This window comes from Lepidochelys kempii, chromosome 20 (assembly GCF_965140265.1).
Source record: "Lepidochelys kempii isolate rLepKem1 chromosome 20, rLepKem1.hap2, whole genome shotgun sequence".
Classification (NCBI taxonomy): domain Eukaryota; kingdom Metazoa; phylum Chordata; order Testudines; family Cheloniidae; genus Lepidochelys; species Lepidochelys kempii.
The window spans coordinates 22,939,336-22,964,988 of NC_133275.1; the positions used below are offsets into that span (position 1 = coordinate 22,939,336).

The window sequence follows — 25,653 nt, forward strand, 5'->3', positions numbered from 1 at the left end:
GAAGGAACAATTGGGCACTTGGGGCTGGAGTAATTAATAATTGGTAATTAATAACCCCTAATTCAGAAAACTGTCCCCCTGGTCTCCAAGCCCCTACCAGTGATGAACTAACTGGCCCTCACAGCCAGGCTGCATTCGTGAGGCCATTATCCACGTTGTGTGGATGGAGAAACTGAGGCACAGAGCACACACTGATTAGAGCCAGGACTAGAACCCAGGAGTCCTGACTCCCAGCAATGCCCCTCCCCAAACATGACCCCACTCCCACAGCTGAGAGTGGAACCCAGGAGTTCTGGTTCCCAACCTCACCCCCTAGCTCTAACCACTAGACCTCACTCCCCTCCCCTCCCAGAGCCAGGAATAGAACCCAGGAGTCCTGGCTCCCAGCCCCGCACTCCCTGTAATTAATAATCCCCACCGGGCCCACAGGACTCATTAAATCCTTAAAAGACAATTAAGTCGTTAACTGGCAGGAAACCCTCCCCTAAGCCATCTCTGGTGGGACCCACCGTGCGTGCCCCACAGACCGGCCCTGGGGGTGTGGGAGCTGGCTGGGAGCCGGGGGGGCGTGGCGGAGGAGGGGCCCCAGGGGTCACGTGCTGCTCAGCTGGGGAAGGGGAAGTGGGGCTGGCGCAGTGGGGCAGGCAAAGAGGGCAGGTCCGGGCGCTCCCGGGACGTGGCGCTCCCCCGTGTCAGGTAACCCCCGGCCCCGGCCCCGGCCCAGAACAAGCCCAACCGCAGCTGGGCTGGACCCCCTCCAGCTTCTAGCCCCGGCGAACGGCCCCACGCCCACCCCAGAGGCGGCTGCATCTCCGCGCCGGGCTCGGGGAGCCTGTATAAACAGCCCCCGTGCCCCACCCCAGCGGCAGCTGCATCTCCGCCCCGGGCCGGGTCCCAGGGCTCAGGCCACTGCAAGGTATCTGCTGGGTAGCCCCCAGGGACCCCAGAATCCAGCCCCCCCATCCAGCCCCACAGCGACAAAGGCTCTATGTGTTTGTGTGGGGTCAGCGCAAGGGGAAGGAGCCAGCTTGGCAGCCCCCAGAAACCGACTTTGTACAGCAGCAAGGAGAGACACCCCCCCCTCCGCAAAAACCCCGCCTGCTGTGGAAGGACCCCACTGTGGGGGGACAAAGCCCTGGAGCTGTGACCAGTTCAGCTCCACATCATTTCGGGGAAGAAGACCTTGGGGGCGGGGGGATGATCCAAGAATCGAATTGGGAGCCAGGACTCCTGGGTTCTGTCCCCAGCTCTGGGAGGGGAGTGGGGGCTAGTGGTTTGAGCAGAGGGGGGTGTCTGAGAGTCAGGACTCCTGGGTTCTGTCCCCAGCTCTGGGAGGGGTGTAGGGGCTAGTGGTTTGAGCAGGGGTGTCTGAGAGTCAGGACTCCTGGGTTCTGTCCCCAGCTCTGGGAGGGGAGTGGGGGCTAGTGGTTCGAGCAGAGGGGGGTGTCTGGGAGCTAGGACTCCTGGGTTCTGTCCCCAGCTCTGGGAGGGGAGTGGGGGCTAGTGGTTCGAGCAGGGGTGTCTGGGAGCTAGGACTCCTGGGTTCTGTCCCCAGCTCTGGGGTGGGGCACGGGTCCCCAAATAAACAGCCCCCCCTGCCCAGCGCTGAGATGCAACTGCCTCTGGGGCGGGGTACAGAATGGGATCACCCGCACTGGCTGAATGCCGGGCCCTGCCTGTGGCCTGCGTTGCTCTGTCCGGTCCCCTCCCCCCGAGCCGTTGGCACAGAAAGAGGAATTGGTCCGAGGAACTCGGGGTTGGGACTGGAGTGTGTGTGCTGGAACAGGGCCGTGCCTTCGGTTTGTGATACCGGCCCCTGGCGCGTCATCCCCGGAAGGACGTCGGCCCCACCGAGGGGCCCGGGGACAAGCCACACAAATGATTCAGGGCTGCAGGGGTGGGGGAGGGGGGGCAACGAGCCCCGGCCTGAGCTCCCCTCTGATTCTGGACACCTCCAGTTTGGAAGCCCCCTTCCCGGAGCCCAAGTCATGGACTAGCTGGGCACCCCTGGCTCACCCAGACATCAGTGGATGTGAGGAGCAGCTGGTGCATAGAACCCAGGAGTCCTGGCTCCCAGCCCTGCCCCTGGCTCTCACCCACCAGATCCCACTCCCCTCCCAGCCCCAGGAGTCCTGGGTCCCAGCTTCCCATCTAACCACTAGGCCCTCCCACCCCTCCAAGAGACCCCCCAGAGTCCTGGTTCCCAGCCTCTGCCTTGCTTTGACCCACCAGCCCCTCATCCCTGGCTGGGGATGCCCTGGTGGGAATTGGTTGTTTTTGTAGGGCAGGGGTGGGCAAACTACGACCCGGGGGCCACATCTGGCCCTTCAGAAGTTTTAATCTGGCCCTTGAGCTCCCGCCGGGGAGCACGGTCTGGTTTTTGCCCCGCTCTGAGCATGCTGTGGCTCTGCACGGCTCCCGGAAGCAGCGGCATGTCCCCTCGCTGGCCCCTATGTGTAGAGGCAGCCACGGGGCCCTATATGCTGCCCCGCCCCAAGCGCCGGCTCTGCAGCTTCCATTGGCCAGGAACTGCAGCCAATGGGAGCTGCAGAGGCATCACCTGTGGACGGGGCAGTGCGTAGAGCCGCCTGGCTGACCCTCCGCATAGGAGCCAGATGAGGGGAAACGCCGCTGTTTCTGGGAGCTGCTTGAGGTAAGCGCCACCCGGAGCCTGCACCCCTGACCCCCTCCTGCACCCCAACCCCCTGCCCTAGCCCTGATCCCCCTCCTGCCCTCTGAGCCTCTTCGTCCCAGCCCAGAGGACCCTCTTGCACCCCAACCTCTCATCCCCAGCCCCACCCCATCACCTGCACCTCCAGCTGGAGCTCTCACCCCCCTACACCCCAACCCCCTGCCCCAGTCCAGAGCCCCCTCCCACAACTTGAACTCCTCATTTCTGGCCCCACCTCAGAGCCCTCACCCTCTCACACCCCCCAATTTCATGAGCCTTCATGGCCCCCCCCATACAATTTCCATACCCAGATGTGGGCCTCAGGCCAAAAAATTTTCCCACCCCTGTTGTAGGGCCGACATGCATGTGTGACTCGTGTGCGCCTCACGGTGGTACCTGTGTGCATTGCAGGGGCTGTTCCCCTCAGATCCGGCTTGGTGTCTTCCCCCCTCCCCAGGATGCTGCCCCTCTTCCTCCTGGCCGTGGCCCTGCCCCATGTGGCTGGGGGCGGCATCTCCTGCTATGATGATGCCGGGCAGCCCGTGGACTGGTGAGTTCCCCCCTTCCCCTATGTCAGCCCCCCCCAGCCCGTGTGACTTGTTCACCCCATAAAGGGACAGCGTGTGCCCCTGGGGCCCCGGAGTGGGGCTTAAATGAGGCGGGGGTGTCCCTGGTTCTCATAGCACATCTTTCCCCCCCCCCACCCCGAGCCACAGGCTGGGTGAGTGGGTATCGCAGTGAGCCATGGCATCCGTGCCAGGATACCCTTGCTCCTGGCATCAGGGGGAGGCACCGGGGCTCCCTGTGTATGGCTCCCCCACCCCCTAGGCAGGGTCTGGCCCCAAAGGGTTAAAAGGGTCTGGTTTCCCCCCAGGTTCCTGGCCTACAAGCTGCCCTGGCCCCGGCACAGCCCCCCGGCCGAAGGCATGCGTTACATGTACCAGGATGCCCGCTCCGGCGGCTGGGTGCCCGGCCGCACCCTCATGAACAGCACCCAGAGCGCCGTGGGCAGGACCCTGCTGCAGCTCTACCAGGGGGCAAACAGGAGGGTGAGTTGGCAGGAGGGGGACAACTGGAGCCGGGCTGCTGGGGGAGGGACAGTGCGGGGAGGGAGGAGCTGGGGATAAGCTGGGACAGACAAGGGGGCAGGGGAGGTGGAGCTGGGCAAAGGGGTGGGGAGGCTGTGTGGGGGGAGATGGGGCAGCCGGAGGGCAGAGCAGGGGCAGGGCAATGGGGGAGGCAGAAACTGGGGAGGGGGAAGTAGGTGAGAAGCTGGGGAAAGAAGGGGGCACTGAGGGTACGGGCAGGAGAGGGAGCAATGGCTGGGGGAGGGGCTGTGCTGTGGGAAGAGACAGTGGGGCAGGAGAGTGGGCAGTGGGGGGCACTGGGGCAGAGGGGCGGGGGAGGGGCAGTGGGGGGAACTGGGGCAGGGGAGTGGGCAAAGGGGTGGGGAAGGGGCAGTGGGGGGCACTGGGGCAGGGAAGTGGGGAGAGGGGTGGGGGGCCAGGGGGCAGCGGGGCAGGGCCTCCCAGAACTCAGCCCCCATTTCTGTTGCAGACGGAGGACACGGCCTATGTCCTGTACAACGACCAGCCCCCAAAGAACGTCCCCTCCTCCACCAGCCCTAGGGGGCACACCAAGGGTAACCCCCTCTGCCCCCCGCCACGACCAGCCTGAGCCCAGCCGCCCCCAGGGGGGCCCAGAGCAGCTCTGGGCAGCACCTCCCCATGCTGGGGAGGCAGCGAGTCTGCCCCAAGGGAGGGAGAGAGACAAGGGACTGCCCCAGACAGCGACCCTGGCTCCCAGAGGGGAGTGGGGGCTGGTGGTTAGAGCGGGGTGTGAGGGGGGTCTGGGAGCCAGGACTCCTGGGTTCTTTCCCCAGCTCCAGGAGGGGAGTGGGGTCTAGTGTTTAGAGCCGAGGGGGGTGGAGGGGGGAGGCTGGGAGCCAGGACTTCTGGGTTCTCTCCCTGGCCATCTGGACCCTGACTCTCCTCCCTTGTGTCCCCGTCTCCCAGGCGTGGTCCTGCTGGACAGAGCCCAGGGCTTCTGGCTGCTGCACAGCACCCCCCACTACCCGCCCCCTGTGACGGAGACCTACGCCTGGCCCCACAGCGGCCTGCACAACGGCCAGTCCTTCCTGTGCGTCACCTTCCCCTATGCCCAGTTCAAGGAGATCGGTAGGTGCTCCATCTGCCCGGACGCCTGGGTCCTCTCCCAGCCCGGGGTGGGGAGTGGGGTCTAGTGGTTAGAGCAGGGGCTGGGAGCCGGGACTCTTGGGTTCTATCCTGGATTTGAGCGGGAAGTAGGGGTCTAGTGGCTATAGCCGCAGGGGAGCGGGGAGCCAGGACTCCTGGGTTCTATCCCAGCTCTGTCAGGGGAGTGGGGTCTAGTAGTGGCTACAGCTGCAGGGGAGGGGAGAGCCAGGACTCCTGGGTTCTATCCCAGCTCTGTCAGGGGAGTGGGGTCTAATAGTGGCTACAGCTGCGGGGGAGGGGGGAGCCAGGACTCCTGGGTTCTATCCCAGCTCTGTCAGGGGAGTGGGGTCTAGTAGTGGCTACAGCTGCGGGGGAGGGGAGAGCCAGGACTCCTGGGTTCTATCCCAGCTCTGTCAGGGGAGTGGGGTCTAATAGTGGCTACAGCTGCGGGGGAGGGGAGAGCCAGGACTCCTGGGTTCTATCCCAGCTCTGTCAGGGGAGTGGGGTCTAGTAGTGGCTACAGCTGCGGGGGAGGGGAGAGCCAGGACTCCTGGGTTCTATCCCAGCTCTGTCAGGGGAGTGGGGTCTAATAGTGGCTACAGCTGCGGGGGAGGGGAGAGCCAGGACTCCTGGGTTCTATCCCAGCTCTGTCAGGGGAGTGGGGTCTAGTAGTGGCTACAGCTGCGGGGGAGGGGGGAGCCAGGACTCCTGGGTTCTATCCCAGCTCTGGGGACTGACTCTGTGTCTACCCTAGTGAGGGTGCAGCCTAGTCGTGGCAGAGTGACCCCCGCCCCTGTGTGCCCCCCCCACCCCCCATGACTCAGCGGGGCTCACTCTCCATGGCTTGTTGCTGGGGCAGAGTCTGTGATGGGGGCACCTGGGGCTGGGCTGAGCCCTGGCCAACCCGTTTCACCTGGGGAGGGGGGGCTGCAGGTCTTGTCCCGCTGCCCCCCAACACCCCCTCCCCCAACTCACTCTAGGCACCCAGCTGAGGTTCGACGACCCCGTGGTGTTCGATGCCCGGGTGCAGGGGGCCTTCGCCCAGGCCCTGCCCGACCTGCACCTGGCCTCCGAGATGCAGCATGTGCGGGAGCCCCCCTGGAACCGCAGCGTGGCCCTGACCTCGCTGGGGGGGCGTCGCTTCCTGAGCCTGGCCAAGTTCCGGCTCTTCCACGACGGTGAGAACAGGGGCGGGGGGAGCCGTGTTACGGGGCGGGGGGAGTATCTGGGGACTGGCAGGTCCCAGACCCACACTCATGCATGGGGGGGGATAAACCCCAACCCCCCCCATGGCCTTATAACCGCCCCAAGTGGTGCTACCCCCCCAACACCTTGGCTGCCCCAGATCTCTACTCCAGCTGGCTCCCCCTGGGGTCTTCTACCCCCCAACCTTCCATCTTCCCTCTGATGTGTTCCCCCCAGATCAGCCCCACAGTGCCTCTGACTCCCCGCCCCCGTTTCCCCTCCCTCCAGCTTGCTAACCCCTCCCCTGCTCTTTGCCCCCTAGATCTCTACTCCGGCTGGGTGGCCCAGGCACTCTCCAGTGACCTCTACGTCCAGTTCTGGCCCAACTCGCGGGGTGTCCTGCCCTCCAACTGCTCGGGGCCCTACCGGGTCTATAACATCGAGGAGCTGGGCTTCCCGGCCCCGGGGCCCGACTTCCCAGCCACTGTCGACCACTCCAAGTGGTGCGTGAGCACCGAGAGCACACCCGGCTGGGCCTGCGTGGGCGACATGAACCGCAACCTGGAGGAGGAGCAGCGGGGAGGTGGGACCCTGTGCCAGCAGGATCCGGCCGTCTGGAAATCCTATTATGCCCTGGTGCAGAAGTATAGCAAGTGCTAGGAGGGGAGCGGGGTCTAGTGGGTAGAGCCGGGATGGGGAGTCAGGAGTCCTGGGTTCTCTGCCCTGGTGACTCTCTGGGGGACCTTGAGCACTTCATTTGCTGGTTCAGTGCCTCAGTTTCCCCATCAGTGATGTAGGGACAATTGCACTTACCTACCTCTCTGGGGCTGTGGGGCAGAGTGGATTCAATGGTGTCTGCAAAGCTGGGGGGGGTCTCCATGCCCCTGTATAAATGCAGCCACTGCACTGGTTCTTTCAATAATAATCTCCTGATTTCTAAGTCAGTCTTGCAATTTTCTTGGCCCGACACCTGATGGTGGTGCTCTGGGGGCAGCCAGAACTGGGGCAGGGGGACATCCCTTCAATAACCTAGGGGTGCTAGAGGAGAGAGGTCAGTGCCAACCAGGGACAGAGGACATCTGGGTTCAACTCTCTGCGCTGCCTTCCTGCCTCAGTTTCCCCAAGGGAATAGCCCTTCCTTACAGCGGGGTGTGTGTGAGAATGGATGTTGTACAGGCCAGGAGCTGCCCAGACACTAGGGTGACTTGGATGTGATCAGTGAGTCCCCGGCCCAGCTAGGGGAGGAGTTTAGGGGGTCCCACTCTGCCCCAAGAGGCAATCAGGGCAGGGTCGGGGGGGAAGGAGGGTTCCCAGGGTCACCTGCAGGCTGCTGCTGTGGAAAGTTTCAGCACCAGTGAGGCTGGGGGGCCCAGTCATGGGCCCTGATACTAGCCAGGATCCGCTGGGGAGGGCAAATCTCTGCTTTGGTTAACAGTGAAGGTGGCGGGGGGGCTGTTGACATTGACCGGACCCCTGAGGTAGATTCCCATCCCCATACATCCCCCAGCTATCTGTCCATCCCCAGGCCCAACCCTGCAGTGCCTGGCGCTGGGTGCTTGCCTGTTGCTGGGCTGCGTGCCTCAGTTTCCCTCCCCTGGCTTCTCCATCCCAGTGCCCTGCCCTCAGTTAGTGTCTATTTAGTGTTAATGTTGTTCTCCCTGGGGAGGGGAGGTTGGAGCATCCCTCACCCCCCCCAGCCCCAGGTAAGCAGGGGGTCGGAGTGGAGCCTGGGGTGCGACAAGGGAGTGGGCCCAGGGCAGGTTATTCCATCAGTGCCCACGAGGGGGAGTGTTGAACCTTCCTCTGCAACCCCTCGTCCTCGCCACTGCGGGAGGTGGGATGCCAGGGTAGATGGGCCCATGGGTCTGATCTGGGGTGGATCTCTTCCGACCAGCCGGCTGGCCTGTCCCCAGTAGCCCCACCGGGAGTGGCCCAGGCTTGCAGGGCAGCCGAACGCTCCAGTCCCTATGGCCGGCGTTCGGGGTGGCTCTGGGCGTGTCTGTCAGTGGGGTGAGGGCGTGTATGGGGATTGTGGGGTGTGTTGCCTACAAGCTGTGTGTATCTGTGGCGGAGTGCATGGGACTCTGTGTTGGTGTTGCAGGGTGTGGGGGTTGCGGTGTGTGGGTTGGACTGTGCAGGCTGTGTGCAGGGTGTGTGTTTGGGGTGGGGTGAGGGGGGGTCCCCAATGGAGTGTGTGTGTCTTGGGCTGTTTGGTGGGAGTGTTGTGGGGAGTGTGGGTGTTGTGTGTGTGTGGGTGGGGGGGGGGCATCATGTCTTTACAATCTCTGCCAGCAGGGGGCGCCCTGTGCTCCGGTCTCTCCTCCCCCCCCCCCCCCCCCCCCCCCGCCGCCGCCCCTTGCCCAAGCTGCTGCCTTGAGATCTGCTGTCGAAGGTCCCGTTTGGCTTCCCGTGTTTTGGTAGGGCCTACTCTTCCCCCAAGGCTCAACAGGGGTCCTTGGTGGGGGCGCAGCGGTGTCATCATCCCTGCCTAGTCCCTGTCAGGCTGAGCCCGCAGCCCCCCCCGACCTGTGTCTTCCCCCCCCTCCATCGGGCCATGGGGCGGATCCAGCCCCACCGGCCATGGGAGGGAATGGGAAACCAGGCTGGGCTGCCCACTGGGCCCTGCTAGTACCCCCAGAGGAGGGGTGTGATCTCACTGCTCCCCTGCTACAAGCCACTGACACCCCAACAAGAGTGGGGGGGCCCTGCCCACCTCCTGCAGCCTGGGACAGGGGGCAATCGCCGCCTGTCTGCCCCAGGCCTCAGTCAGAGGCTGGGCAAAGGGCCCCGGCCCCAACCTCTAGGGCAGGAAACAGCAGCACCAGAGGTTTTGGGGGTGGGGGTGGAGAACTCTGGGACCCCTGGGGAAGGGGGGCTGGGACAGACTCTGGCCTGTCAGAGGTGGCAGAGTCCAGATCCCGGCCGGGTCACGGGGCAGAAATGAGTTTGCTGGATGGTGCCCAAAGGTCCTAGGGGGCAGGTGCCCCCGTCACAGAACCGCCAGCTGGACCAAGACCCCCCGCCGCCCCCTGGCAGGGGGAAATGGGACTGTCTGTGTTACCTAAGAGCCCAGGGGGCTGCAGGTCAGGGTTGAGGGGCACCTGCAGAAGTGGGGGGGGTGGGCAGCCCAGGGCTGGGTTAGCAGGGGGCTGCGGGTCAGGAATGAGGGGCACCGGCAGAGCTACAGCAGTTCGCGCCCCCCCACCCCCCATGGATGGGGAAGGTTCTGCCAGCGGCCCCCCAGGGCTGCTACCTCCCCCCATCCTTCAGAACCTTCCCCATCGTAGGCTGCAGCCAAGGGGGCACAGACTTCTGGCCCCGGCCCCCGGCTCCGGCCCCGCCTCTGGGGGTGGGAGCTTGGGCTGGGATTCTAGGAACTGGCCAGAGCCTCATGGGGAGGGAAGAGACGCCCTACCCCCGCCCCCCCCACTTACTGCTAGACCTTCCCTCCCAGGGAAGGAACCCAGGAGTCCTGCCTCCCACCCCCTTCTCCACCCCCTCCCCTCCCAAGGAACCCAGGAGTTCTGCCTCCCAACCCCCTTCCCTGCCCAAGCTGCATACGCAGGTAATGGGGGGGGGGGGCGGGCACTATAAATAGGCAGCCTGGGAACATGATGTCCCAGCTGGGAGCCGCATTACACAACTCGCCTGCCCTGACCCAGCTGGCGCCAGGGGGGTGGGGGTGGGGGTGCAACCCAGCTTCCTTCCCCTTCAGTCCCACCCCCTTTCTAACCACTAGGCCCCTTCCTCCAGATCCAGGGATAGAACTTCAGTCCAAGCCCCCCTGATATAACCACTAGCCCCCACTCCCCTGCTAGAGCTGGGAACAGAACCCAGGAGTCCTGGCTCCCAGCCACCCCCCCACCCCCGCTCTAACCACCAGCTCCACTCCCCAGGTCCCATGAGCGCTTCCCTGATGGGCACCTTCCCAAACCATCCCCTCCCTGGCCAAGCGCCGCCAGCCATGGTGGGTGGGGGCTGGGCTGGCTCCGATACTTCCCAGCTCAGCCCAGCCACTGGCCCATTGAGCCCCCTGGAAGAAAGCCCACCCCCACCCATCCTATGAGGAGCCAGCCCTCCCGACGTTTTAATCCGGCCCTCGAGCTCCAGCCAGGGAGCGGGGTTGGGGGTTTGCGCTGCACGGCTCCCGGAAGCAGCGGCATGTCCCCGCTCTGGCTCCCACGCATAGGGGCAGCCAGGGGGCTCCGCACGCTGCCCCTATCCCAAGCGTGGCCCCCACAGCTCCCATTGGCTGGGTTCATTAACATCTGGAGGAGAGATCCCCCCATCATGCCGTGTTTCCCTGCTTTTCTGGTCCCAGAGTTCCCTGTGGTTCTTGCCTTGGAAGCGCCGTTCTCCATTCTGGATGCTCATGGAGATGCCTCCTTGTCCCCTCCTCGATGCAAATGAGGCCAGGGGAGTTTCCTTAATCCCGTCCCCCTTATCCTAGGGGTTTAGGGGGGTCTCCCACGGCCTTGGCACTGCTTTTTGTCAGTCTTTCTTCTGATCGGTTTTGGTTCAAGCAGAGGCGGGGGGGGGGTGAGGGGAAGGTCTTTTGTGAGTCAAGACGGGCTGAGTCCTGCGCCCTGGTTCCCCAAGAACACAGAGCTGCAAGGTAACAAGCCCCCCGCGCCCGCCAGGGGTCCTCCTGCGGCCTTGGCTGGTCCCGCCTGATTATGTAACTGGATCCAGGCCCCCAGGCTGAGCAGCTGGGCTGGGGCCAGGCCCTTACATAACAGTCTCCGGCTTGCGTAACCTCCTTCCCCGCCCCCTGGATCCCTTTCCTCCGGGCCTGGGTGTGGGGCCCGCTGGGAGGGAGGGGGCAGCATGTGTGCAGATCAGGCCCCTGGGGTCACCGCTCTGTGCCTCTCTCCCAGCCTGACCCCTTGATGTCACCTAGGGGGTGCATCTCCTCCCCTACCCCCCCATGGGGCTGCTGCCTGCCCCCAGATTGGAGCCAGTACCCCTTAGAGGAGAAAGACCCCATGTGCCATTCCCTGCCCCCTCAGCTAGCCAGTCCCTCCCCTCAAGTGTGTCCTGATGCCGGTTGTTGAGAGACCACAGTATAACACACACACACAGAGCAAAGATCGAGATATGGGACTCACAGACACACCCCTCCCAGACTCTCAAAATGGGGCAAAGGGCCAGGTGCCAAAATACAGTGTAGGACAAACACTCCCCTCTACGCACTCACACACGCTCTGCCCACTCACCACTTGCCGCAGCTCGGGCAAAGGGCTTGTGCTAAATTCACGAGCTGCACAAAGCCACCCCTCGCACTGCACACAAACACCTGACTCCTGCACACCACCACCAACACACAAACACACACACACACACACACACACAATGGCTCACATGCCCCCCTGCACTCCCAATGCACAACACTCAGAATACCCTCAGACCTCGTAAACTGTGTCACTCCCACATACAAAGATACCCTCGGCAACAAACACACTGTACAGCCACTCCCTCCAACACCCACACCCTGTACACAGCTCGCACACACACACACTCACTCACACCCCCTCCCCTGTACGCTGTATACTTCCACATAAAGCCACACTTCCCTTACACACGCACACACAGCCCTCATACACCCTGGCCCACTCAATGGACACACATGCAGCCCATACGCACTGTGTGTCCACTTTGCAACACACACTCAGGCACACACGTGTGTGCATACACACACACACAGCATACACACGGTGGTTTGCTGAGACTGGTTCCTAGAAGGACAAAATGAAACGTAACCAGCAAAGATCCCAAGGGCGATGGACACGGGCCAGGAGGCAGCTTAGGGGAGGACGGATCGGGGGGCAGAAGGTGGCTTGGCTGGGGGGGACAGGGTCATTCGGGGTCGCGGAGAGCAGGCCCTGGCCCCGCTCCCAAGGGGGCGGGTTTGAAATCACCTGCGTGTTTAAGCAAAGAGGCAGCCTGGGTTAGTGGCCAATGCACCCGGCTGGGCCTCAGGGCACCGGGATTCTCTGGGAGGGCAGTGGGGGCTACTAGCTGGAGGTTGGAGGATGGGAGTCAGGACTCCTGGGTTCTAGTCCCAGTTCTGCCACTGACCTTAGGCAAGTCCCTTTCCTTCCTGTGCCTCAGTGTCCCCTCCCAACCTATGCAGATGGCGAGCTCTCTGGGGCAGGGTCTGCCGCTGCAGCACCCGCCATGGTGGGGCCCCGAGCTCAGCTGGGGGGCCTCTAGGCATTGCCGTAATTCACCTAATGAGCAGGACTCCATCAGGCCCCCTTGGTCGGGTCCCCCGGCTCCAGGCATCTGCCGGATCCTGCCCCAGTTATTCCGGGCCCTTTGACATCAGTGGGTTGCCATGGCAGCGTCTGGTTGCCACAAGCTCCGGCCCAGAGGAGAGGACTGTTACTATGGTGAGAAAACGGGGATGCCGGAGGTAGGGGCTGGGTGGGTGGCGAGCTAGGGATAGAAACCAGGAGTCCTGAATCCCAGCCGCCCCCCCACTCGCCCCCCTAGACCCCCCCCCACTCCCCTCCCAGAGCTGGTGAGAGACCCAGGAGTCCTGAATCCCAGCCGCCCCCCCACTCGCCCCCCTAGACCCCCCCCCCCACTCCCCTCCCAGAGCTGGTGAGAGACCCAGGAGTTCTGACTCCCAGATCTGGGAGGGGAGTGGGGTCTGGGGGTTGTGTGTGTGTGTGTGTGGGGGGGGGGGGTTCTGGGAGCCAGGACTCCTGGGTTCTATCCTCAGTTCTGGAAGGGGAGTGGGGTCTGGGGGTTGTGTGTGTGTGTGTGTGGGGGTTCTGGGAGCCAGGACTCCTGGGTTCTATCCTCAGTTCTGGAAGGGGAGTGGGGGCTAGGGGTTAGAGCGGGGGGGGGCGGGCTGGGAGCCAGGACTATCCCCGGCTTGACTGGGAGGGGAGAGGGGTCTAATGGCTGGGGACCAGGACGCCTGGGTTCCACGTCGGGCTCTGGGAGGCGGGGGGGGGGGGGGGGCCCACTGGCTTGGAGCCAGGGGTCCTGGGGGTGCCCCTCAGTGGCTCTGCCACCCCCCTTCCTAGCCCGGCTCCCCCGGAGCATCCCAGCCCGTTGCCAGGGGGCTGTCCCTGTTGCCATGGCGCGCGGTTGCCAGGGGGACGGGAGGGGGGAGGGCGGCGGTGACGTCCCGGGGTTACCCGAGGTGAGGCTGGGACCCGGGCTGAACTTGGCACAAATAGGGGCCGGAGCGGGCGGGCGCGGCAGACGCGGAGGCAGCGGCGAAGGGGCGCCGGGCCCTACTGCAGCGTAGCGACCGCCGGGCGGGAGGACTCGGAGCAGCGCCCAGCCCCGGCGGGGGAGAGGGGGCTGCGGGCGCCACCGGGACGCCGGGGGGACACGGGCACCGTCCGCACCGACACCTGCGTGAGTGGGGAAGGGGCTGTGTGTGTGTGTGTGTGTCTGCGGGTGGGGGCTGGGGGGGCGTGCATGGCTCTGGGTGTGTGCAGAAGTGTGTGTGCAAACATGTCTGGCTCCGGGTGTGTGCAGAAGTGTGTGTGCAAACATGCCTGGCTCTGTGTGTGCATGTGTGTCACAGCTCTGGGTGTGTGTGTGTAGCTGTGTGTCTGTCTCTGTGTGTCCGGGCGTGGGGGTGTGTGTATGGCTCTGTGTGTGTGTGTGTGTGCAATTGTGTGTGTGCAAACATGCCTGGCTCCGTGTGTGTGCATGTGTGTCACGGCTCTGGGTGTGTGTGTGTAGCTGTGTGTCTGTCTCTGTGTGTCCGGGCGTGGGGGGTGTGTGTGTGTGCATGGCTCTGTGTGTGTGTGTGCGTGCAATTGTGTGTGTGCAAACATGCCTGGCTCCGTGTGTGTGCATGTGTGTCACGGCTCTGGGTGTGTGTGTGTAGCTGTGTGTCTGTCTCTGTGTGTCCGGGCGTGTGTGTGTGTGTGTGTGTGCAATTGTGTGTGTGCAAACATGCCTGGCTCTGTGTGTGTGTCACGGCTCTGGGTGTGTGCCTAGCTCTGGGTGTGCTCGTAAGCCTGACTTTGTGTGTGTAGCTATGTCTGTGAGCGTGCGCACGGCTCTCTGTGTGTTTCTCTCTGTGTACGCAAAGCTCCGTGTGATTGTGTGTGCTGGTGTGGCTCTAGGTGTTACTATGCTTCCTTAACTTTGTGGGTGTTTTATTATTCGTTTGCATTTCTGGCTGCCTACGCGTGTCTATGTTCATGTGGTGGGGTGTGTTTGCAGGTCTGTGTGTGTAGAGGGATGTGGTATTTGTGAGGGCATGGTAACATGGCTTTGTGTGTATGACTACATGTTTAGCATGTGTGTATTTGTGGTCTCTATGTGTGTAGCTTTGTTCTTTGAATCCCTCTATACTTTGCATTTGGGCTTGTGTGTCTAGAGGGGTTGTGTATTTGTTGGGCTATTGTATGTGGGTTTCTTTGCAGGTGTAATGTATTGTGTGTGTGCAGATGGGGGTGTTGATGTGGCATGGATGGCGAGGTGTTTGTATAGGCATTTTGTGGCTGAGAGTGCAGCTTCCTAGCTCTGTGTGTGTAGATGTGGGTGTGTACACTTGTGTGTTAACCGTTTACATATACAGGTGTGTGTACATGTTTGTGCCAGTGTGTTTGTGCGTGGGGGTATATGTCCATATATGGGTGTGCAGAAATGGTGGTATATTTGTATACTTGTATGTGTGTTCACATAGATGTGTGTGTTTTGTGTTTGCATATGTGGCTGTGTGTATTTTGTGCTTGTGTGTACAGCTGGGTGCATTTATATGACTATTCTTTGCATTCCTGTTTGTGTGCTTAGAAGGATTTGTGTATTTGTGCGTGAGACTGTGTGTAGTATATAAATAGTGGTGTGCATTTCTTTGCAGCTGTGTTTGTGTGACTGTGTGTGTTTGTAAGAGTGCATGCCTGTATGGATGTGTGTGTGGTGTGTGTAAATGTGTATCGTTGTGTACATTTATTTCAATTTGTGTGGATATATATATGTGTAAACAAGTGTGATTGTGTGTGCTTGTGTGCTAGAGGTATGGGTGGTGTGATTATGTGTACCTCTGTGTATGTGATTGTGTTTCTGGCTGTTGTGTGCGATTGTGTGGCTGGCTCTGTGTGTGTGATTGTGATTGTGTGCTGGCTGGCTGTGTTTCTGGCTGTGTGTGATTCTGGGTGCGATTGCTTCACTTTCTCTTTCCTAAATAAAATATCAACCACCCCCCCCATCTCTGGTCCCCGGAAAATTAACCCCTTCATGGCTTGTGCAGTTTTGTGCAATGCCCCCCCCCCCCCACCCCCTGTAGCAGCCAAAAATAGCAGATGGTTCAGAGCAAGTTTGTTTATCCTGTTGGGGGGGGGGGGAAGGGCAGCACGTCCTGTCCCAGGGCTGGAATGTTCCCAGTGAAGGCGGGGGGGGGGACGGGGGAGGTCACGGGGGGGGTCTGAATTGCCTGGAGCAGGACAGCAGGTCCGGGATGAGGATTGGGCCCCCAGCCCAGGCTTTGGGGGAGGGGAGGATGTCAGGGGCTTGATTCTGAGCTCAGCCCCCCACGGGGGGTTTTACACAACTGTGAGTCCCCCGGCTGTGCGCTGCACAATACACAGCAGGCCAGAGCAGGGAGGAGTCCCAGAGTGAGGCCTGCCTGCGCCAGAGGGTGGGTGGGGTGAGGCCTGGCGGATCTATCCCTGTTCATGTAAGCATGTGTGTGCGGCGGTGGGGGGGGGTGCATCTGTTACGAGGGTTGTGTATGTCTGTGTGACCGTATGGGACAGTGTTAGAGTGTGACTATGTGTTGTGTTTTGAGAGAGAGGTGAGGTGCTGTTGATCTGTGTGGGTTGTGTTAGGCTGATTTGTGTTTTGTGTGTGTGTGATTGTGATTGTGTGTGGGAGTATGTGCATGCACTTACCTGGGTGTGGAGCCCAAACCCTACTCCAAAGAGCTCCCAACCTGAGAGACAAGGGGGGAGGAGGCCAGGGGGGCAGGAGGAGCTGTGCAGTCCCATAAGTGACATTTATGCAAATTACATATGGACTTAATTTGGACATATAAAATAACTTACTGTGACAGGGTCGGGTCAGATGGCTATAGGAGAGTAATTTTTTTTTTTTTTTTTTTTTTGCGGCATTCCTCAGCTTGGCCGTTTTTCTGAACCCACAGTCCAGGTCGACTCCTCCTGTGTCTGACCAGGAGTTGGGAGGTTTGGGGGGAACCCGGGCCCGCCCTCTACTCCGGGTTCCAGCCCAGGGCCCTGGGGAATGCAGCTGTCTAGAGTGCCTCCTGGAACAGCTGTGCAACAGATACAACTCCCTGGGCTACTTCCCCATGGCCTCCTCCCAACACCTTCTTTATCCTCACCACAGGACCTTCCTCCTGGTGTCTGATAATGCTTGTACACCTCAGTCCTCCAACAGTCAGCGTTCTCACTCTCAGCTCCTAGCGCCTCAGAGAAGGCAGATATATTAGCCCCAGGCTAAGTAGGTCCCTTTTCCCCGGGGTAAGGTAACAGGGAAGGTTCCAGAATAATCAGGAACCTTCTGGAGACAATGAAGACAGACAGGCTGATTAGAACACCTGCAGCCAATCAAGAATCTGCTAGAATCAATTAAGGCTGGGTAATCAGGGTACCTGGGTTTTAAAAAGGAGCTCACTTCGGTTTGTGGTGTGCGTGTGAGGAGCTGGGAGCAAGAGGCACGAGGAGCTGAGAGTGAGAACGAGAACGCGGACTGTTGGAGGACTGAGGAGTACAAGCATGATCAGACACCAGGAGGAAGGTCCTGTGGTGAGGATAAAGAAGGCGTTGGGAGGAGGCCATGGGGAAGTAGCCCAGGGAGTTGTAGCTGTCACACAGCTGTTCCAGGAGGCACTCTAGACAGCTGCATCCCACAGGGCCCTGGGCTGGAACCCGGAGTAGAGGGCGGGCCCGGGTTCCCCCCAAACCTCCCAACTCCTGGTCAGACACAGGAGGAGTCGACCTGGACTGCGGGTTCAGAAAAACGGCCAAGCTGAGGGCTGCCGTGAAGCTCCAAGGCGAGCAAATCCGCCAAGAAGCGCAAGACCCACCAAGGGAGAGCAGGAACTTTGTCACATTACTTATGCCACAAACTTCAGCTTCCGGCCAAGTGTGCGCACGCACACACAACACACACACAACACACACACACACCGGCAGATACACCCCCACTAGTACAGCTACACTCACTGTCGCCCACCCAGATACAGTCACAAGTGTGCGTTCACAAGCACAGAGACTGTCACACACACACACGTTGTCTCACACGCCAGTGCCTGCTCACCAACACTTGCACACGCCCTCTTGCACACCCACAGGGACGTCCGCCACGTTCCCCTCCCATCAGCCTCCGGGCATCGCCTGCCACACGCTAACCCCCCGCCTTTCCCCCCCGCAGCCGGGCGCGGCCTGTCCCCTGGCACCATGAGCTCATCCCCAGAGGAGCCACCTCGCCCGCCCTCGCCAGGCCCAGCCAAGCTCTGCATCGCCGGGTCCTGCTTCGCCGAGGATCCCCCGTCCCTGCTGACGGGCAGCGGGCTGCTGGCGGGGGGGCCCAGGCCCCAGGACCCGGCCAGCGCCGCCCGGCGCAAGCGGGAGTTCACCCCGGAGGAGAAGAAGGACGACGGCTACTGGGACAAGCGCAAGAAGAACAACGAGGCGGCCAAGCGCTCGCGGGAGAAGCGGCGCGTCAACGACCTGGCGCTGGAGAGCCGGGTGCTGGCCCTGCTGGAGGAGAACGCCCGGCTCAAGGCCGAGCTCCTGGCCCTCAAGTTCCGCTTCAGCCTCGTCCGCGAGCCGGCCGAGCCCCCACGGCCGGCTGCAGCGCCCGCCCCCTACCTGTACCCGCTGGGCCCCGAGCCCCTGCCACCGCCACGCTGTGGCCGCCCCTTCCAGCCGGAGCTGGGCGCAGGGTACTCCGAGGACTCCGGGTTCTCCACGCCCGGCAGCTCCAGCATGGGCAGCCCCGTCTTCTTTGAGGAGCGGGACGGGTTCGAGGGGCACTGCCTGGTGCCCGAGGCCCCCGGGGAGGCGGGGGAGGCAGGCCGGGGGGGGCGCTACGACCCGGCGGGGGATGCCATCAAGAGCCTGCCCCACAAGCTGCGCTTCAAGATGGCTGGGGGGCCCGAGGAGATGGGGGGCGAGGCCCAGGCCCCCTATGCCCCGTCGCCACCCGCCGGCGACTGGCGGGGGGGCGCTGCCGGAGGGGAGGACCAAACGAATGGGGCATCAGGGGTGGGGGCTGCGTCGTTTGGGGGGTGCTACGGCACTGGGGGGTCGTCCCCCCTCCAACTCCAGGAGCCCGGGTACCAGACGGAGAACGGTGCCCTCCGGAGCCAGCTGGCATCACTGTCGGCTGAGGTGGCTCAGTTGAAGAAGTTCTTCTCCGAACAGATCCTGGTCAAGATGAACTGAGGGGTGCTGCGGGGGGGAGGGAAGGGGGTGGCTGGGAGCAGGTGTGGGTTATCATCTCCCCGCCCTAGGGCCCTTCCCCCCATGTTAATTTACCCCCTCCCCATGTATATTTGTACAGATTTCTGCCCCTTGGGGCGCGTGGGAGGTTTTTCTATCATGTATCCATTGCCGGAGACTTTTAAAATAATAAACATGTTTCTTGGGGGATGCACCCCTGTTTGTTTGGGTGGCTCCCCCAAGATCCTAAGGAGCACAGACAAGATCAGACCTGGGGGCCCATCTACCCCGGTCTCCCTCCTTCCTGGCCACCCTGGATCAGAGCCGTGGGCCCATCTACCCCGGTCTCCCTCCTTCCCCTCCTCCGCCATGTGCAGCTGGAAGTGATCTGACATCCCTCACAGATGCTTGCCCCTCCCACAGCCCCGGGTGCTGTGGCTGGATTTGAACCCTGATCCCACCTCCCTCCCCCTCTAACCCCGCATGGTAGCAGCATGGCACCAACGCCAAACACCGCCCTGCCACTGGGCTCGCACACCCTGAGATGCAGCCGCTGCTGGGGTGGGGCCCAGGGGCTGCTTAGACTAGGATCCCCCCCCCAGGGTCAGCTGATGGCCCAAGACGCTCCACCTCTCCGGCCCTGATCTCAGAGTCGCAGCATGCTGGGGCTTGGGTCCCCGCCTGCCCCGGCCCCCTGGCGTTTGTAACTGGGCCTTTGCCCTGCAAGGCAGGCTCAACACCATCCAGCCGGGCCATCTCCGACCCGTGCGCTGCAAACTTCTCTGCACACTGGGGCGCCGCCCCGTCCCTTGCTTCGTGCCCTGCCCTGGCACCAGGTGGCAGGACCTGTTGCCCCCTGAAGAGGGCAGGTTGCCCTAGTGGCCAGCCTGTACTCTGCCCTAGTCCCGCCGCCCTCCGGTGACCTCCTCTGGCGGCTTCTCCGTGGGCCCACGAGCGCAGGCGGGGGGTTGGCGCGGTTCACCCAGAATCCTGCCACCCTCTGTTTCTGCTGAGCACGTGGGGTGCCAGCCAGGCGGCAACCCCGTTTCCGGCTCATCAGGTGCCTCCCGCTGAGGTTCTGGCCGGACTCTTCCTCCATTGTGTTTGCAGGTCCCGTCTGCGACCCCCTCATGACCTAGCACTGCCCATGACAGCCAAGCCACCGGGCCAGGAGTGTGCAGCTGGGCAGGGGGTGCCCTGTGACTGTGGGGCCCGGACCCGGTCCCTTCGTGGATCCCAGCTCCGGACAGCATTCCTCTGGGCAGTGTCCAGGGTTCTCTGCTCGGGGTCCTCCGCTGAAGCTCTGCGACCTTCCCTCCCATCCCACCTCTCCCAGTTTTTGTCCCGCACATTCAGTTGTGGCCTGGACTTTGTGGTCCCTTCGTCTGGAGGGTGGGGGGCTGGGGGGACTTAAGTCTTAGGCTGGCCTCTGCCAGCCCATGCCAGTACCTGTAACCGGTCCCTGGGGAGGGGCTGGGCGGTCAGTCACTCTTCCAGATGCCACAGCTACAGGGGGGGAAGGAAGAGGGGGGCACCTGATAGGGAGCGTTGATGGGGGTCCCCAGGAGGCCAGGCCTCTGCAGTTCCAGCTCACATGGGGGAAGGGGGCCTACTTGAAGGGTGGGGGGGTCTGATGGGTGAGGAGCCTTTCGCTCAGGGGTGGGGGAAGAAGAACAAAACACAACAGGACCCCTCCTTTGAGGGGGGGCTAAGCTGACACCCCAGACTGCTCCCCTATGCAAACCAACGTAGCCAGGATGCGTTGGGCCGCCACAAACTACATTTTCCAGAAAAGAAAAGGAGGACTTGTGGCACCTTAGAGACTAGAATCATAGAATATCAGGGTTGGAAGGGACCTCAGGAGGTCATCTAGTCCAACTCCCCGCTCAAAGCAGGATCAATCCCCAATTTTTGTCCCAAATGGCCCCCTCCAGGATTGAACTCACAACCCTGGGTTTAACAGGCCAATGCTCAAACCACTGAACTAACCAATTTATTTGAGCATAAGCTTTCGTGAGCTACAGCTCACTTCACGATGAAGTGAGCTGTAGCTCATGAAAGCTTATGCTCAAATAAATTGGTTAGTCTCTAAGGTGCCACAAGTCCTCCTTTTCTTTTTGCGAATACCGACTAACACAGCTGTTACTCTGAAACCTGATTTCCCAGAATGCACGGAGGTCACAAAACTACACGTCCCAGGGTGCTGTGAGACTTATAAAAACTACACCCCCCAGGATGCCCTGGGACCTTAAAAACTACATTTCCCAGGATGCTCTTGGGAATGGAGCTGAATTTTCCAGGACTGTCTTTGGCCCTGTCATGCGGCCGCTTCTGGTGTGGGTTGTGGCAGTTGTTCGGGGCCAGAAGTGGCAGGGACTCCCAGACCCGCATGAAAGTTGCACTGGGAGTTAAGGATGCCGGGTGCAAACCTCCAGGCTGGCACTTGGCCAGGATTAGCTTGTTATTGCAGTGGGAACTGAGCGAAGATACCTGGCTTCTGTTCCTAGCAGTGGGGTGGGAATGGGGTCTAGTGGTTAGACTGTGTGTGGGGGTGCTGGAAACCAGGATGCCTCCATTCTATCCCAGCTTCCAGGGTGGGAGTGGGGTCTAGTGGTTAGAGAAGGGGGGGATGGGAAGATTGGAGCAGGGGGATGGGCGCCAGGACTCCTGGGTTCTATGGCTGACTCACTGATTCCGTGTGTGACCATGGGACACCCATGTCCCTCGCTTTCTCCCGGTATGACGAGGAGGGGCTGTGAGGCCAGTCAGAGCTGTAATGCCCCAGATACACAACTGGGCTGAAATCCTGCCCCATACTCTCCTGACCCCATGGCTGGCCTGAGCTGGCCAGCCCCCTTGGTCCAGGCTGCCCCATATCAATCCTGTTGGAGATGAACCTGCCTCTGAGGAGCAGCACTTCCTATAGGTCCTATGTAAACAACAGGGTGGTGAGTGGCCCAGGTGCCTGCTGATGGGGCAGGGAGTGCGGGAGGGCCCTCACCTCTTCGCGGGGGGAAGCCCCTTGGGGTGTTTGTGCTGGGGGCATGTCACTGGGGGGGCTGTGTGTGTGTTGGGGGGGGCTTGTCCCACCTAGGGAGACACAGAGACCCCCCGTCCCAGGAGACGGCCGAGACGGCCCACGCCCCGTCTCTGGGGACGGGGGGGTCTCTGATTTACAGATCCGCTGTAAATACCCCCATGACCTGCATTGTCACCGGTACCCTCCTTTAGTGGTAGGGTGGGGCTGGCTGTCACACGCAGCCCGGTCCACAGGCGGCCCTGCAGACGTGGTTATTGACCGTGACACAGATTCCGGGTCCTGGCACCTTGACGCATTGTCTCTCTCTCCCCCCATAGGCCTCCGCCCAATCTGTCTGAGCACCAAGGAGGGCGAGATCATATCTTTTATTGGACCAACTCCTCCCGGTGAGAGAGAGAGAGAGAGATGAGCATTCGAGCTTCTTCTCCAGGCCTGGGAAGGGTGCTCTGAGCATCACAGCCAAATGCAACGGGGGACGGATTGTTTAGCATAAGGAGGTTGCATGTTTTCTAAGGGACCCTTCAAGGGGAAGTGGCTTCTTAACACTCCTGCAGCCGTAGGCCAGAAAAGGGGGGTTAGTGGGCTACAGATGGTTGGAATCGCCCTAAATCCAGTGTCTTTATTAAGCCCATGATTTTTAGCGTTTTAGTAAAGTTATCCATTTAAGCTCCCCGGCTTGGCTTGTGAAGGGGTTGCGCGGGTTTCCTTTGAGGATGAGGATGGAGAGGTCAGATATGGAGTGACCACTTTGTGAAAAGTGCCCACCCGCAGGTGACAGGGTGGTTTTGTCTTTTGTCCTTGTCCCGTGCGAGTCCGTTCAAGGGTGCCACGATTGTCTGGTTTCACCCACATGGCTGCTCTTGGGGCACTGGCTGAAGGCCAGCGCACATTGCCATAGGCATGTGCTGGTCCCACGGGTCTTGAAAGGTGTGTTGTGTCGAGATATGTCTGCAGGTTTTGCATCTGTTGTTCTGGCAGGGTCTGACGTTGCTTTGAGTTGGTGGGTCCTGCTCTGTGGGGAACTGGCTTATGAGGATAAATTTGGCAAGATTGGAGGGTTATTTGAAGGCCAGAAGAGGGGGTTCAGGAAAGCTTTCTTTCAGGATGTAGTCCCCATCAAATCTGGGTTGTAATTGCTGAATGACACTCCGTTTGGGTACCAGTGTGGGGTAGTCAGTGACAACTAGGGGCGAGTGGGCAGAGGGGGTTTTATTTCCATATTAAAGCAGGTTCTCTCGGGGTATTTGGGTGGCCCGTTCCATGATGTGATCTACTTCCCTGGTGGAGTGTCCCTGTTTGGTGAAGGCGGTTTTACATGCGTCAAGGACTTTCTCCTCGGAGTATGTTCTGTGGTACCTGAGGGCCAGGCGGTAGGTAGGAGATTTCTGGGAGTGCCTGCGGTGGTTACTGGATCTGCGGAGGTAGGAGTGGTGATGAGCCGTGGGTTTCTTGCAGATAGTTGTTGGAGCTGATGGTGGTGTTCAGGAAGCTGATGCTGGTGAGGGTGTGTTCCAGAGAGAGTTTGATGGATGGGGCAGTGGTGGTGGAAGTTGGTGGAAATCTGTGAGGGAGTTGAGGTTGTCTCTCCAGAGGAGGAAAATATCCTCACTGTGTATCATGGGTTTCATGGTGCATTTGTCCAGCAATTCTTCCTCAAGGTGGCCCTTGAAGATGTTGGCTTATTGGGGAGCCATCCTCAAGCCCAGGGCTGTTCCCAAGGTTTGGACAAAGTGTTTGTTGTGGAATCTAAAAGGGTCTGTCTGTTTGACACCCCCTCAGCCCCCCCTCTCATTTTCTACCCCATTGGCTCTGGGAGGAAGCGCCAAGGGGCTGGTTTGAAATGTACCAGGTGGGCACTGGAGGCCGCCGTCAGAAACTGGAGTGGAGATGTCGATAGCCAGTGAGAGATGATTGGGCGGGGGAAGCCAGAAAGGGCTGTGATAACACATGTCCCAGATTCAGGGTAGCTGCACCCGTGTTCCCACTCTGCAGTCTACCGAGGGCACCCACATCCGGCCGTCACAGACCCGCGTCTCACTCCCTCCTGACCAGGGTTTTGAGGCTGCCCCGCTCCCTGCATTACACTCTAATACCCCCAGCAAGCCAGAGTGTAACCCCGGCTTCACCCCCACCTGGCCCTCTGGATATCCTTATATATGGCCCAGCCACCCCATCCCATGCCTGTCAGAACTGAGCCTGTACCTGGGGAGTAGCACTTCCTGTAGGCCCTACATAAACAACAGCGTATGCTTTGCTTTCTTTCCAGTGACTGTGGCCAGTGTGTTGCCTGCCCTTGTAAGCAGGCTCGACAGAATTCTAGGTTTATTTTTGTATAATTTCAATGGATAAAATCGATGTTTATTTTTAAGCCTTTTTGTCTCTTTGTATCTCTCTAAATGTTCACGGTTGTGGGAAATTGTGAGGGCATCAGACCATGGGATGGGGGAGCCCGACAATAATGATTTAATTACAGCAGCCACCGAAGAGGCAGAAAGTTAAAACTTTATAACCACTCAAACCACAGCTCATATGTCAAATCAAATCATCTGTCAAACTTTTAGCCTGAAAGCCAGCTCGAATACGTTCTCGAGCAGCGTTTTGCTTCCTTTGCCTGTCTATAAATGTCGATGATTATCAGTGGAAATAACTTTTCATCCATTTGCGTGTACTGCAAAATCGATGTTTCTCGACACTTACCGATCGAAATCTAATCCTTCCCAGCTTAGTTATAAATTACCACACAGCTGCTTCTAAGCAAGTCCATTTGCTAACATTAAAACAATCGAAAAACCTACATGCATGCTAAGTAGCTTACCGGAGCTCACCCCCATCTCCAGTCTAGGGCTCTGGTAGATTTCAGTCCTTAAAATCCCACAACTGGGTTTTCCCCAGGGTTACAAGTTCATATAGCCACCATTTCATAATATGTCTCAGGCCTTTTATCTTGGCCTTCTATAGAAGTGATCACCAGACAAAGATCCCTCTCTCCAGAGCATAGCTTCCAAAGGCTGGGGTTTTGCATAACTGGATTTGGGGAATTTGTATTCACCTCCCCGGAGAGATTCCCTAGGAAATTCGCTTCTTGGTCCAAAAACGCCATGCTTGTCTGACACATTTTCAAGACAGTCTTCTGAGCTTCCAGGTCTCACATCTCTTTATACGATCCCGGCCTACAAGAATCCATAAATTCAATACAGGAAGGTCTTTGAAGGATATTGCGTGAAATTGGCATACCTGTTGCAGAAACAAGTTGGGGGAGGAAATATCTTGGACTAACTTCTGTAGGTGGAAAATACAGGCTTTCGAGCTTGTCTCTTTCACCCACAGATGTTGGCCCAATCCAGGATATTACCCCACAGACCTTGCGGTCTCTAATATCCTGGGACCAACAGCACCATTGCAAACGACATCTCCATCACAGGACGCAGTGGCAGGGTCGTTGTCACCGTGGTGCGCAGAGCTGCTTGGTATATTGGAGTTGTAGGTGGTGGTTGGAGAGGGGGAGACCCGTTTTGTTCCTTGCAATTGGCTTGGGGCACAGATGTGGCTGTTAAGTTTGGCTTCCTTTTCCTCCACGTGCTGATGTTTCCATCTGAGACGGCAACGTGCGATAGCAACAGCTGCTTCTGTTGGTGGTGCGAGAGAAGGGGGAGCCAGCGGAGGGCTGCACAGAGAGCCAGGGACATGGTCACCGCGACGGGCTGGAAGAACGTACAAGTCTGAACAAATCTTAAGAACATAAGAACGGATTTATTAGTCAGCTGGAACATGGCAGCGGAAAGTCCTTAAGTTAGCACAAGACAAAGTCCAGCTGGGCTCAAACCAGGCCTCCACCCGGCCATGCTGCTGTGGAAACCACCTTGGCTCTGGCTCGCACTGTCCTTGTCCATCCCGGCATGTGGCAAAAACCCAGCTCTTGTCTTGCCTCCTGTCACTTCTCGGTCCCTCGTCCTCCTCTGGCAGGATCCTGATGAGCTCCGGGCTCCTGCTTTGTTCCAGGAGCAGATGTGACCCTTCTGCAGCCCCCAGGGAATGGTCCCAGGGCAAGTCAGTCACTTCGTAGCAACACTATGGGAAATTCCCCCACTGCCACTCCTCCTTTGTAAAGTGCTTTGGGATCTGTGGAGCCTAAAAGCTTGAGAAAGGGCTCTGGCCCTCTGCCTCCTTTCCAGCACTTGT

General features: G+C 60.2%; 2 protein-coding genes across 4 annotated transcripts; both read left to right on the plus strand.

Annotated features, from left to right (window-relative positions):
• The first annotated feature begins 609 nt into the window (after positions 1 to 609).
• Positions 610 to 6,991, plus strand: DNASE2 (deoxyribonuclease 2, lysosomal). Of its 3 annotated transcripts, none has more exons than XM_073318828.1 (7): positions 610 to 696; positions 3,025 to 3,221; positions 3,546 to 3,720; positions 4,229 to 4,313; positions 4,687 to 4,848; positions 5,847 to 6,044; positions 6,374 to 6,991. In XM_073318828.1, the coding sequence occupies exons 2-7, from the start codon at positions 3,130 to 3,132 to the stop codon at positions 6,709 to 6,711; spliced, it is 1,050 nt and encodes a 349-aa protein (XP_073174929.1). In that variant the 5' UTR covers positions 610 to 696; positions 3,025 to 3,129; the 3' UTR covers positions 6,712 to 6,991. The 3 variants fall into 3 exon arrangements, with proteins under 3 accessions (XP_073174929.1, XP_073174928.1, XP_073174930.1); XM_073318827.1 differs by having other exon boundaries at positions 3,083 to 3,221; XM_073318829.1 differs by lacking the exon at positions 610 to 696 and adding an exon at positions 728 to 916 and having other exon boundaries at positions 3,083 to 3,221.
• A 6,233-nt stretch (positions 6,992 to 13,224) lies between these two features.
• LOC140900782 (uncharacterized) lies at positions 13,225 to 18,697 on the plus strand. Its single transcript, XM_073318601.1, has 2 exons — positions 13,225 to 13,428; positions 17,422 to 18,697. The coding sequence occupies exon 2, from the start codon at positions 17,448 to 17,450 to the stop codon at positions 18,435 to 18,437; it is 990 nt and encodes a 329-aa protein (XP_073174702.1). The 5' UTR covers positions 13,225 to 13,428; positions 17,422 to 17,447; the 3' UTR covers positions 18,438 to 18,697.
• Positions 18,698 to 25,653: the final 6,956 nt, after the last annotated feature.